Source organism: Buteo buteo, chromosome 27 (assembly GCF_964188355.1).
Source record: "Buteo buteo chromosome 27, bButBut1.hap1.1, whole genome shotgun sequence".
Lineage (NCBI taxonomy): Eukaryota > Metazoa > Chordata > Aves > Accipitriformes > Accipitridae > Buteo > Buteo buteo.
Window position 1 is genome coordinate 9,700,468 of NC_134197.1, and position 14,479 is coordinate 9,714,946.

Sequence of the window (14,479 nt, forward strand, 5' to 3'; positions counted from 1 at the left end):
TGAGGGTTTTCAAACAATATGGGACAAGCTGGAGATGAGCTAGCCGATGCTGGTACTGTTCACCAGCGCAGAGCCAGGGTATTTCTGTCTGTGGTAAGGACAGGCTTGGGCAAGAGGTTGTTGTATGAATTACTCAGAAAGCCATCTTTCTGCAGCAAGGAAAGCCTGTATTGTGCTATACGTGGTTTATAGCAGCCAGCTCTGCTTGCAGGCTTTCTGATTCAGAAATGCTACATCCTGCCGATAGCTAGTGAGCAAACGGACTGGCAGAGCTGGCAAGAACATCCCACTTATTAAATAGAAAATATTTTAAGAGAGAATGTGCAGTAACACCCCTACCCCCAAATTTGTCCATGTCCGTGCATGTGCTCTGGAGGTCTGGCTCTCCTTGGTCCTGGGCTGCTGAGTCTCCTCAGCTGTCTGTGGTAGCAAGACACCGTCTCCAGTTCTCCCATCCCTAAATGGGGACGTGGTCACCCTGTTGCTGTGACTGGCAGAGATTCATTAGTCCACAATACAAAATGGATTCATATCTGCCTGATCATGTTGGTTTGTGCTGTAACGAATAGTATCCTGTAAAACCTGAGAGTCAGAGGAATGGCAGATGAAGGATGTTTATTTTGATCATGGCATCTCCCTCGCAGGACCACCCAGTGAGCTGGGGGAGATGTGCTAGCAGCTTTGTTTCAGAGGAAATACTTGGAAGAGTAATGATTGGGGCATGAAATTAAGTGACCGATCTTTCAGAGTTGTATTTGTTTTTGCAAAAGTTATCGTACTTTTCTGCTATAGGCTGTTTAATAGTTCATTATAATAAGTTGGAAGTATAATCCACTCACTCTAGAAGAGCAGCTGTTTGTCACTGGTGCAGGAAGGGATCCCCATATAGTTCCTCCTGCACCTGCAATAGACTACGTGCAGCTTTGGTTCACTGGGGCAGATACCGACCTCAGACAGCTGGTAGGAGGTCTAAGGCTTGTGTCTCAGATACATCTTGAAGGCACCAGACAAATGTCACCTGTCTGTGCCTTCTGTCTTTCTGCCAGTTTCTCCTGCCTACTCAGATGGTGAGCTTGCTGGTGCAGATCGCTCTTCCTACGTCTCAGGCAGTGTCTGGCATACTGTAGCATTAACCGATCAGTTACACAGATGTATGAAATACTGCTAATTGTGGAGAAATTTTAATGGATGCTATATACCCAACACTTCCTTTTGCCTCTGAAAATCTCCTCCAGAGATATGCAGATCATATATACTGGGATACGTATTTTTAGCTCAGAGTTGTATGTGAATAAGTATAACATTAATCCTTATTTAGTGAACAGGATACCCTGGATATGGGACATTCTGAAGCAAGTGTTTAGATAACATCTATTTAAACAATGGGTGATTTAAACAATGGTAGTAAAAATTGATGTTGTGAATTCTCTCTGGTCCTGATTTTGAGGTCATGGTTATTAGTGTACCATCTATCATTTTTCTGGAGGATGCAACTGCTGTTGAAAACCTCATAAACTTTTTTTTTTGTCTCCCCAGTTTTATACAGGAACAAGGAAGACTACTACTAAAGTGAAAAATGAGGAGCATCAGCATTATAAGTTGCCAGCAGTGGAGTTTATAGATATTTTAATCCAAACAAATGAGCTGCTACTTCTTTGGGAGACACAGAAAGAGAAAAACGAATCTGATAGCCACGACAGAAATAGATGTACTGCATGTGGTCCAGCTCTTGGGAAGTGGTGGAAGACCATGCAGGAGAGGTGAGTCGCATCACTGCAACTTGTTCTCAAATTCAACATATTCTTGTTACTAGAAGTGACAAGAGGAGCAAAGTACTCCAGACAAGATAAAATGGTTTGTTTCTTTTCCTCTGTGATGGGTTGTAAAATGCAAACTATGGATAAGCTGTGATAATGTGGATGAACTGTATCTGTTGCAAAGTAAATGCAGCCCCCGAGGCATAATTTCAGTAGGACTGGCATGATGGATAATGAGGAATGATGCTTGTCGCAATTTGGTAACTGAAAGCAGTTTTGTGTTTATGACCACTTCAATTCTGGTACAGCAGCCACCAAATGCCCTTAGCTTGTGCGAGCTGATAGATGGAGTGCCACTTAAATTGGCTCTTTCCAAGTAAGGTCCAGATAGTAAAGCCGAGCACCGTGTGAAGTCTCCCACCTCTGACATATTCAGTGTGTTGCCCAGAGATCCAGCCTGTGCTCAGGGAGTCATGAAGCAACCAAGGTCCCGGTAAATAGGCCATTGGCCATCTTTTATCAGCCCCAGGCTCTACAGCTCTCGTCTTCCTGAGGAGGTAAGAAAGGACTAGCTGGTAATTTGAACAGTGGTAGTAAAAAACAATGTTGTGGATTCACTCTGGTCCTGATTTTGAGGTCACGGTTATTAGCGTAGAACCTTTTATTCTGCACCTCGAGTGAGCCTGCACCAGCACCATCTGGTGCGCGTACAAGCACGTGCTGAGCCGGTGTTTGCACTGGCGGGTCTGGCGTGGCTGGTTGCACGCTTTCTGCCAGCTGGCCCCTGGGCTTGTTCCACTGGCCGGGGTGACACCTGCATTTTCTCCAGCCTATGGGGCCCGCGGCTGGCTGGGAGGCTGCAGCCGTTCCCCTGTACGCAGGTCCCACAGTAACAAGCGCCGTGCTGCTAAGCTCTAGGTCACTCCGTGGGCAGCAGCTGCCTGACAAGCACAATGGGTCATGCCAGCTCCTGCAGATGTAGGTGTCTGTCTCCTGAGCATGGTCATGCAGCTAATCAAATCAACCTTGCATGAAAAGAGAGTGCAGGTTGTCTAGAAAAATTGGTATGCCTGTAGCAAGACCTGAAGGCGTGTGAAACATGGTGGGCTTGAGGATGTAAAAAAGCACAGGATAGTAAAAATTGAACGTATGGACCAATGGGTTCATAGAGTTCAATGGTATTTTTCAATAAAACATCTTGAAGGATGGGTTTCATACTACCACAGTTGTGCTTTTTTACACATTTTTGGGTTTTCAGGGTGCAGAACAAAGTGAAGTGATGGCTCACAGGCAATAAGCAGCATGATGAATGTTTTTGTCTTCTTATCCAGCTTTGTGAAGAAATACAGGAAAACATGAAACAAGGAGTGGGGAAGAAAGATGTTTTCGCTTCCTGGTTGTTTTCAAAGGCTGGTTCTGGAATGACACTTCTGAGTAGCACAGTTGTGGCTTCAGCTGTGCCACAACTGTCAGGAAACTCGCTCTTGGTTGTGGGGCATGGAATATTGTGCTGGTTGAGATATTATAAAATTGCCTAGTTTCTTACCTTTACATCAGCTTTATTTTTAATTAACCCTCCCCCTAAACTCCTGATTGTAACTCCAAGGGTCAGCATTGGAGTGGTTAGGAAATCTCTCTGTAGCTTTCATGAGTACTCTTGACTCTCACCCTGGTTTGGTTGCCTGTGAATTAATTCAGGCTGCTTGACTTTGGTTACCTAGTTTGACTTTGAGTGCAGCATCTTGGCTATAAAACATAAGCTTCTTTCTGTGAAGTATGATCTTTACGCACTTGAAGTCATGCTTTGTTTCATAGAAAGACGAATTACATAACCAAACATTTGTACAGCCTTTCTCTTGCAATTGGTTCCCTGACCCGTTCATTCCTTGTTACAGCATTTTTAGCTAGATCTCAAGTTATCTGTGCAGAAAGCAGGGGGAATGAATTCTAGAAAGAAAACAAGAGCAATACACAATCCAGCCCTATGGTCAAGAAATCCTGTGACGGACAAATGCTGTATAAGGAAGTCTTGTCCCAAACAGGAAAAATGTCAGAGCACCTTGATGACTGGATCTATGTGGTACCATGTGGCACAATTTTCCTTTTCTCTAAACTTGAAATGCTGCCTTTGCATCTTCAGGTAATTGGAATCTCCAAAGACTTGCAGCAGCAGGAGCTCAATACGCTTGTTTTTTAGGTTTAGTCATCATCACCTTCGTAGAGGACTCTTCAAACTAAAGCTAGCTGGGACACAAAGACACATCCAGAAATCCAGCTCGGTTACAGTGAGGATGGTACAGCCCATGAGGGAGACATCATACGAGGTATGAGGAGATGCAGGTTGAAAAGATCTCTTCAGACCTGCAGTGCCCTGAATAAGTAGTTTGGGTGAAGAAGTCTTAGTGACAGACAAGTCCCAGTGATTTCTATCGGGTTTAATGTGACCGCTCAACTCTCCAGCAGTGAGTGCCTGGAGGCTTTGCATGTGCAGTGATGTTTTTGTGCCTGTCTTCTGACCTGAATGTTCAGCTCTGCAGTTTGTGGGCTTGGGATGATGCCCGAGGTCGCCCTGTGTGCATATTTCTGATGGACTCTCGATTCGTCCATGTGTTTTATGCCGAGGATGATGCTGTGGGCAGAAGTGTTGTGACAGTCACAGTTACCAACAGCGGGCCTGATACTATCCTGGCTGTCCCACAACAGATGAGGCCAGAAGTCCCTGTGCAACAAATGAGTAACTTCCCCCAGGGTTCTTTCTTCACTTTTAGGTTGTCGGCATCTGAATAATTTGGGCACAAGGAAAAAAAACCGGGCTTTTGAACGATTCGACTGTAAGCAGCTGAGGGCAGCAGACCCTCCCCACCCTGGTGAACTGGCGGTGAAGACATTGCTGCCCCTTTGGCCCCCAGACCCTCAGGCAGAGCTGTGAACGGGAGGGACTCCCCTGCCGCGGGACGGACCTTTAACATTTTTATCCGAGGAAAAACGCGCACCGTGGAGCTTGCGCCATGGCACGGCTGCCCGGGGAAGCAGCGCTCCCGAACTTGCCGTCCCCCTGATGCGGGGATACGGAAACACCCAGTTTGACACCAAAAAAACCCCCGTGCAGCGTCCTGTTGCGGTGAGGGGGGACGGACACGGAAACGCGTCTTCGGTGCCCGCAGAGCGGCTCCCGCCCCGCTCTCGGGGCCGGTACAGGCGGGGGGACGCGGCCCGCCGGCGCTCTGCCCGAGGGGAAGGCGCCGCCCGGGCTGAGGGGGAGCCCGGCCTCCCCCGTGGCGGCGCCCGGCCCTGGGGCGCCCCGCGGCTCGGCCGCGCTCCCTCAGCTCCCCCAGGAAGGAAGGAAGGACGGAGCGGGCGGCGCCGCTCCCCGCCCCGCGGGCGGCCCCGGCTCGGCCCGGCCGGCCCCCGGGCGGACGACGCCCCCGGCCCTCACGCCGCGGCCGGGCCCGCCGCCCGTGGCATTTCCTCTGAGCTCACTCGGCGGCTGACGCGGCGCCGCTTCCCTCGGAAGAGGAAGCCTCGCAGCGGAGCGGCGGCGGCAGGCAGGGGGACGCGCGGCGGGCGCCGTGCCGGCGGCGGGGCGGGGGGCAGCGGCGCGGCCCGCGCTGGGGGCGGCCGGGGCGGAGGAGGCGGCGGCGGCGGGGGGGGGCGGCGGCGGCGGCGGCGGGCGCTCCCCGCCCGCGGGGCCGGTCGGCGTCCGCCCCCGCGGCCCGAGCCCCCGCCGCGCCGTGCCCGTCTACGCCCTCAACTTGCGGGTCTTGTGGCCGCTGGCCACCGCCGTCTGCACCGCGCTCCTCTGCCTCTACCAGGCCCTGCGGGCCGGCGCGGCCGGCGAGGGCGCGGCGGAGGCGGGCTCCGTCCCGCTCCTCAAGGGCTCGGCGCTGCTGCTGCTGGGCTGCCTGCTGGCCCGCTGCTGCGGCGCGGCGGGCGGCGGCGGCCCCAGGCCCGGCGGGGTCCGGCCGGCGGCGGGGGCGGCAGGGGAGTCGCGGCGCGGAGCCCTGGAGAGCTTCTACGCGCGGCAGCTGCGGCTCTCGCCCCACGTGCTGGGCCACAGCAAGGCGCACGTCGGGCGCGTCGTGGCCGAGCTGGTCCGCGCCGCCAAGGCGCAGGGGCTGCAGCCCGGCCCGCTGGCCCTCAGCCTGCGCGGGGACTTCGTGCGCGTCGGCAGCGCCTACGAGCAGCACAAGGTGCGCAGCCCCGACTGCTTCGACATCCTGGTGCCCCTGCGGCTGCCGGCCCACCTGGAGCCCCGGCCGCGCTCCGCCGACGGGCTGGGGCCGCGCGGCGCCTTCCTCTGCGGCCTGCGGGCGAGGGCCGGCCGGCCGCGCCGCTGCCGGCCCTTCGCCGAGGGCTTCTGCGTGGAGCTGCGGGGCCGCAGCCACCTCTCCTCGGGGCTGGTGCTGCGCTGGTTCCAGGGCCACCTGCAGCGCTGCCTGGGCGCCGTGCGGTACCGGCTGCAGGAGCGCTGCCGCGTCAGCCTCTCGGCCTGCCCCGGGCGCCCGCCCACGCTGCACATCGTGCCCTGCTCCGACTACGTCTGCTGCCACATCTCCATGGCCGTGCGCCTCATCCCCGCCATCCCCCTCGGCGACGCGCTCTACCTCACGGCCCTGCCGCCCGAGGGCCCGCAGGGCCCCCCGGCCCCCGAGGCCCTCTGGGGCCTCAACGCCTCGCGGCAGGAGCAGCGGCTGCTGAGCTGGCTGAAGGAGCAGGCCCCGGCCTCCTCCTGCCACCTCAAGTGCCTGCAGATCCTCAAGGGCCTGCGGGACCTCCGCGGGCAGGGCCTGGAGGAGCCCTTCTGCTCCCAGTGGGGCCGGGTGCTCTCCTCCTACGTGCTCAAGACGGCCCTCTTCTCTCTGCTGCTGCGGGGGCCCTTGGAGGCCTGGGACGAGCGGTTCCTGGTGGAGCGGCTGGAGGACCTGGTGCTGTACCTCAGGGACTGCCTGCGCAAGCAGGTGCTGATGCATTTCTTCCTGGGCAACGCCAGCCTGCCGGAGGCCGTGGCGCTGCCCCGCTTCCTCAAGGAAGCCGCCCCCGTGAACTTGCTGGCCGCCTTTGACGGGCCCACGCTGGACCTGGCCGCCTTCCAGCTGATCAACACCTGGATCCAGGCCCCGCACCTCATCAGGATGTACAGCAGCCCCCGGTACTTGCGACCGGTGCCCGCCCCGTGCCGGCACGTCGCCGAGGCCAGGCAGGAGCCGCCGGGAGAGTGAGCCGGTGGCCGGGGGAGCCGGCGTCGCCCGCGGACCCTGCCGGGGCAGCGCGTGCTCCCAGCCTGCTGGTCCGTCGAGAGCCCGCGTCTGCTGAGGAAGGTGGGACCCATTTAAATGTGGTTCTGTGGCTTTGTCCCTGACCTGAGAAAACTAGGAAACCAGAGGCCAGGACTTAATGAAATTGTGATTCTTGTTTTCTTTTAATCTCATTGGTTGCTCGTGGGAAAATTGTGAAATTGCTGGGGAAATGCCTTAGTCGAGAAGCGTTACGTTCAGTCGACTGTTTGCAAACCTGACTTTAACAGCCTCAAAATGACATTTCTGGAAACCCACGTTAACTTGTTGTCTTAGTGGCAAAATTGACCTTTTTCTGAGATTTGGTTTTTATGATGCAAAATCCATTTGGGATTTAAAAATCCTGTAAGTGCAAACAACACTCTGCCCCCCCCCGGCTCCCCCCCACAATGCACCAAGATGCTCTTAAAATGTGATGAGCGCTAGAGCGTGGGTGTTGGATCACAGTTTGAAATGCTCAATGACATGCTTTAAATTTCCTGTGTAATCGAATACGTTGTGCTGGATAGAAATATAATGCGTATGTTAATGTAAAATTGAGGGAAGAAGTGAAACCTCTCCGATAACAATATGAAGAATCTAGTTATACGTTTCTGTGTTCAAGTGAAGGTTATATTGAAGGATTGACATATAGGTAAAAGGAAACAAATAGCACTTTATTTTCACAAAGGCCTTTTTTTTAGGATAATTGGCTGCACTAAATATTGCTACAAGAAGGCATTAGTATTTTGTTAAAGGAATGATGTTTGGATCATCCCAAGGAAAACCTTTTTTTAAGGAAATACTCTGAGGGTCGTTTGTTTGTGGGTTGTTGTTGAGTTCTATTTTTTTCCATCTTCAAGTATTCTTTTCTTAGAATTTGCTTTACCTCAAGGCCCAACAATGAAACAAAGAAATTCTGTAATGTTTTTTGGAACAAACCTTGAACGAGTCCAAATCTCAGTGCTGTAAGCAGACTGCTGCGCCCTCCTGCTCTCCGGTAGGAGTTTGGTGGGATTTCTGGATGACTGCCTGACCAGTTGTCTGATTGTGGCAGTGTTTTGACCAAATAACCGGATGGGAATTTCTAGTACTGTGCTATAGCAAATCGTTATCTTATTGCGGGGAGGAGGAAGTGAAATATTTCAGGGTACTTCAGAATTATTTAGCACTGATTCATGGTACAATGGCAGTCTTAGACTATGGATTCTGGTGTACTCTAAACAGAAACATTAGCCAGATAATTCCCATTTCTTGTCTGGTTACGTCCCAGTCGCTGGACTAACCCGGCGAGTTGTAATGCAGCCAGCTCTGCAAGTGTCCGTAGCTCTTGGTGCAGGGACCTGGTGTACGGGAGCCTGATGTGTCCCAGGGTGTCAGCGAATTCAGAATTTCAAATCCTTGCTTTATTGGTCACCTGCTCAAGTATTTGGTGTATTAAGACCCAAAATGTGTTGCCAAATTGCTGGTGCTCTGGAAGCTGAGCGTGTGCCTTATTATTCACTGTACTGTGTCCTAGGTGAGCAGTCTGAAATGAATTATAAATGACCAAGTGTAACTTCGCAGAAGCTTTAGGATAACTTGAAGTTACTAATATAGTCCTTCTCTCCCTGATGTACACAGAGATACCGGTGTGCTTTATTCACAGTTCTACGCATCAGAGCACAAAACAAACATTGTCAAAATCTATGAAGCTTTATAAAAATCTATTTTTCTAAATGGAAACACTCCCTAGGCAGATGTTTGCCTACTTCTGTCTATTTTTTTAACTGCTCTTGCAGTCTTATTTTCAGGTAATTATAGCCTAGGTCACACCCGCAAGTTGGGTTATTTTTATATATGAAGCACTGTGCTTCTTTCTACAAATACAAATAGTGTATTTATAGGTAGTATTGATCAAATGTTCTTTGCACATGGTATTTAAGGCTAAGTGAGCTACCTTGGTGTTTTGATTTTTTTTTTTTTTTGGTAGTAGACCATGATACGTACTATTTTTGCACACTTGTGCTACTTGGTATTTGAAATAAGATGCGGTTCTGCAGTCGACGCCATTGCCATTGAATCTTTTGCCCAAAGAAGAACTAGATGACTGGCCCAGGGTATTGTGGCTGCCTGAACTCGTGACATAAAAACCCTTTAGCTGTTTATTCTAGCATCATAACCACTTCAGTCAGCTGTTGGTTTGTTTACATCACTGCATCTCTGTCTCTGAAAAGTGATCTTTTTTCTGAAAAGGGATGCACATTTGGTGTGTGTTTAGTATTGCTGCAACACATGCAAATCTAATAGACTTGCTAAGGACTTTCTCACTAAAACGTAGTAATGCTGGGAAAAGACAGTTGCATCAGGAAATGCCTGACAAGGAGAGATGGTGGAGAATACAAATAGTTTAGAAAATGAAAGTTGAGCTGAGGGGTGAGTGAGAATGATGGTAAGCTCTCAGTGAAGACACACTGCAAACAAGCCAAAGAACACGGGGGTAAAATTGGAGGAGAGCTATTGAAAGCAAGGCGGATTTGCAGTGTAGGGAAAAGGTTTAAGTGGGTTTTGCTTTGACAGTATTTCCAAAGTGGCTGAATCCATCAGGGCCGAACAGTGAGGCAAACCTTCAGTTTACTAGCCGTGTAGGCAGACCTTCAGTGCGAGTTTTTGCTCAGTACGGCACTTATGAGTTCGTGATGGCTGGTCATGGGAGAAAATGTATGCATTTGCTTTAACCTTAGGCTTTGGGCAAGCTTTCTTGAGGAGAGCGGGCTTCCTGCCAGTAAGGCAATGTGCATGCAGTTGGTGGGAGGTCTGAGAAAATCTCTTAGACTAACTTGTGGTTCTGTTGTACAACTGAGATATCAAGTGTATTTTCTTTGCCTGCTATAAAGCATGCATTCATGAATACGACTGAGAAAAAAGCAGCTGATAAAAGTTGGGTTCTCTTATGGTATTCATCTTACTCCACAACAAACATGACAGCACTGGTACCTGCAGCGTGCTGGAGCTATTGTAGGGCCTTATCTGTAAGGATGTGTACAGAGAACTCGACCTACGTGAGTAATCCTGTGGGCCTTTTGCCTTCTCCCTCTCCTCCCAACCCATCGATACTGTACACAGAAGAAGGTTATGAATATGTATTTGTTAAGGTCATAACTGTTATAATGTATCATAGATTCAGCATGGTTGCCTCTGTGTGGTAAACTGAAACACAAACACAGAAGAAAGGGCGTGTTATTTAGTACTAATGTGGGTTCTTGGTTCTCGTTATCTGCAACCTAATTTTGCAAAGACTCTCTGCAAATGAAGTTGTTTTTATTGAACGTTGATTGGGAAGAAGAATCACACCTGCAGGAGAATAAGTTTATTTACAGTACCAAAATGCATATATATGGCTTCATTTTGTATTGAAAAATGCTGTGTATTTCTCAAAGACATCATTATTTCGTATCTGACTAAATAGCTCAAAAACATTCCTCTTTTAATTTTGAATTTCTGCAGAGTAATGTAAATTTTAAGTGTCTGTTTGCAATGGACATTCTTGGTACAACTATTTTTTGCTGGTTAATAATCAGACCAAAGATGAAACTAAGGTGTTCAGCTGCTATTGTTTAAAAAAAAAAAAAAAAAGTTTATAGGCTCAAAGTGTCAGCCCATTTTAATGAAACGTTTATAAATTCATTTCCTATTTAATATCAAAATACATTTGCACTTTTATTGTTTCCATAAAAAGTTGGTGGTTTTGTTTTAATGTTTCACTGTAGTAATAAACAGCTGTTTTAAAGCATCTATGCCTCAAGATTCAAATTCCTTATTATCTTTTTTCAGTAAAAGCTACCTGCAGCCACAAAACTGTGATCAGCAGGTTTATGTGCTCTTTAGGAGGAGACTACTAAAGTGGCAAAGCCATGGGAAAGCAGGAAGTCCACGCCTTGGGAGTTGTGCAGAGGGATACGGGAGGAGAGCCAGGAGAGAGATGAGAGCACGGCTGGCACCATCTGTGGAGTTGCTGACTTTTGAAATGGAGCACGTTGGGGTTTGTGGCCGTCTTGCTCAGAGGTTAAGAAGGATTCAGTTCTTGTTTCCCTGGCTCCAGTTTCAGGTCACTGCATAAAATCTGCTTTTTCTGGTGCTTAATGAAGAGCTAGGACTTCATCTTCATTTCACAGTATCTGTTGTGAGCTTTTCAGCGTGGCACGTACAGACACGTTTCTGTTCCAAACTGTTTAGGTCACACTTTATTAAATATGGAAAAAGTCCTGCTGAAGCCAGCAGGAGTTTTGTGGATGGGCCAGCAAGTTACCTGTCCTTTATTAGTCTTTGGTAAGATGCCAGAACTATACACTCGTGGCTTGTGCTGATGTTCCCTATTAAAGAATGAAATAACAGCAAGATCCCTAGCTTTTTAATCATTAAATCACAGCTAGGCTGAAAATAACTGTCTCCCGGTCTTTTTGTGCCTGCCTCGTACCTTGCAGGGAGTAGCTTCTGTAAGAGGGGCAGCAGTCATTGGTACAGTGCTGAGGCAGCCCAGCTGGCTAACGGACTTCTCGCTGGCAAAGACTGGAAGCATGTCATTCCTTTAGTGTCGACACCCAGTCACACAAGTCAATGCGAAGGAAGTGTATTTAGATCTTTACCTCTTTAATAACATTGTCTCTTATTAATGGCTTCCTTTAAAAGCAATAACCATCCTCTGGTCTCTGTTCGTTCCTTGCTCTGAAATATTTCTCTGTTTGAAGCCTGAGTTTCTATTCAGCAGAAAATCATTAAAGAAACATGGGAGTTTCCTTTTGCAATAAATCTGTTAACAAAAAATTAACTGGCCTAAGGACTTGCACGCTTTGTGTTTAAAGAAAATCCTGTTTGCATCCAACTCATTGGATAATTGTTTAAAACCTTTCCATCCCTGTGCAGATACCTTCCTTGTAATGCAGCCAAGGTCAGTAGTGAATTGCTGATTAAGTACTGCTAATGCAAGTTAAAGCTGCCTGGAGGGGAAGGGACTCTTATTTGTGCATCCCATTTTTATCAGGCTCCAAAAGAGTTCAGACACAAGAAATTTGCTTTTCTAGGCTGGTTTATTTCCTGTGTCACCTCTTTAAATGTCTGCCTGGTGAGTCTTCCCTGAGTTAAGTGACATTCTGACTGATGATAATCAGTTTGAGTAGCTGGCAGAAAAGCAGCCAGCCCCACTCTCGTTGGGGCGATAATGCTAAGAAGCTGGCAGTCGACAAAGGGGCAAGGACCTGCACACCTTTAAGCATGCGGATTCGCCTTCAGTGCTTGCTGATTCTTCAGAGCACAGCGCTCTGCTTACTTGAGGGGTCCGAGCAGCTCACAACTCTGAAATAAGCAGGATATGGAGGGCTGACCGTAGGTTGATCTGCCTGTACATTATATTACTATTGTGAGTTTCTCAAACATATGGTATGCCTAATTAAGAGACTACCTGTGCTCTCCTGTGTGTGCCTGCAGTGTCCTGTTTTAAATATGTAACCAAGAATTGGCATATTTGCAACTGCTTGATTCAAAGCACTGTAATACTCTGTCAGCAGCAGAGTTACAGATAACATATGTTCTCTATCTGTGCCACAGTCTGTTAGGTTTCAAATAACGATTTACATGCAAAACTCTTAAAGGTTGTTACAAACACGTATGCATCAAATATCATCGCATACCAGTGTTCTGTGTTAAGGAAGCCTTATTTTTTTCTTCTTAAAGGATAGCAATGCTGATTCAGAGAGTCAGAAAATGTCTGTGTGCTCAAGTTACAGGCTGCATTTCTTGAGACCCCTGGGAATTTCCCCCGCCCCCCCAAAACCAGTATCAAAGCTGCATAGAGAATACTCAGTTCTCTGGGCTGCACTGGATGTAATATGCGTTTGCTAGTGTTTTCGTGATACTCGTGATCCTCTATGGGCTTCTGTCCCTGCCACAGAGTCCATACAATAATCTGGGCGGGGGGGGGGAAGGGGAGCTAAGGAATCAAGAAGACCAGACTCACAGGGATTATGCTGTGAAGGTTAGTAGCTATCAAATCAAAGAAGAAAAATTACCCTTATGATGGACTCCTAGCGGAGAAAGTGGAAGAGTTGCTTTGAAGAGTCTTGCTGTACTGATAGAAACCCACTAGCTGTAGAAACAGAGGAAGGACAGTAGCAGAATCCAACAAGATAGCCCACTTCTCCACTGCTATTTCAGTCTGCTCTTTCCAGTTTCAAGTAGGGGAGAAGAGGAACTTAGAGCTGAATTCACTGGCAAATCAGTGTGCTTACTAGCCACGCTTCAGGGGAAGGCAAGGGAGAAGGCAACTCTTCACTCACTCTTCCAATGTTTTTTTCTGTGCAAAATTAAAACACTGAAATACAATACTCCCATCAAGGGAAGGAGTGTTCGGGAGCAGTTTGCCAGTCTGTCCCCTATCCCAGATGCTGTCCCAGATGACAATCTGGGATCACTGGTTTTAAAGACAAGTCCTGGTCGAAATTCAGCTAGGTTTATGCATGCTGGAAACTGCTTTTGAGTTTCCTAATTCCTGCTGGCATGGCACAGGGAGCAGCTCCACTGCCTGTGCAAGTGAAGCGCTGGAGCAGCAGCTACAGAGGAAATGAGTCATTCCTCTATTTCTGTTGCGAAAGACTTCTCTGCACTGTGCGATGCATTTAGGAATATATTCTTACTGCTTCTTGGAATTTCTCCTCCTAGGACCACGTTCAGGCATACAAACATCAGTGGATCAACAGGCATGTTACAGACTTTTACTTCATTTTAAATAAGTTGTGCAGGCTTGGCTTCTGTGGGGAGGTGTTCAGGGTCTTCCTCGAGCTGGTGTTTCATGCAGTTCTCAGCTCCGAGCCTGTCCGCTGGTGGAGGAGCTGCTGCCAAAGAGGCGGTTGTATGAGGGTATCGGTGTGTCTTCTGAGCATCTCATTTTGTCATACACCCTTGGCGGCTTGTTTAAGTGTGTTTCAAAAAGAAGAAACTTGCTAGTCATAAGGATTGTGAATCATGGGCACTTCTCCAAAAAAGTATTTCTGTACAGCGCCTGTAAGTGTTTTCCCAGAAGCTACTTGAGCTCAGCAGCCATTCAGACCCTACCAAAACTAATGACATCCCCTGAATATTAAAAAAAAAAAGGGAGGGTTGGGCAGGAGAACAGCAGCAGTAGGCTCTGGCAAACCGATAAACCTATCTCTCCCCTTTTATTTCAGTGTGTTGCTTTCCAGAGCGCTGCAGACATGTTAAACCGCTTGTTGGTGGGATGGCTGGTTTAAGAGGCACGGTGCGTATGAGGCATTACCTGGTAAGAGAGCATCAGTCCTCTCTCCGTATCTCCTCACTGCTGCCCTGGCAGGTAGATGACTAAATAAAGTGGATTGGCACCTGTTGTAACTTCTGCTGCGAGAACACAGGAGATCTTGGTAAGAATTCGGCAAATTGTCCATTTTCAAATCTCGCAGG

At 48.8% G+C, this 14,479-nt stretch overlaps 1 protein-coding gene across 1 annotated transcript; it reads left to right on the forward strand.

Annotated features, from left to right (window-relative positions):
• Positions 1-1,749: 1,749 nt before the first annotated feature.
• ITPRIPL2 (ITPRIP like 2) lies at positions 1,750-10,802 on the forward strand. The gene is made up of 2 exons (XM_075058285.1): positions 1,750-1,760; positions 5,272-10,802. Exons 1-2 carry the CDS (start codon positions 1,750-1,752, stop codon positions 6,974-6,976), a joined length of 1,716 nt encoding a protein of 571 aa, XP_074914386.1. The 3' UTR covers positions 6,977-10,802.
• The last annotated feature ends 3,677 nt before the right edge of the window (positions 10,803-14,479 follow it).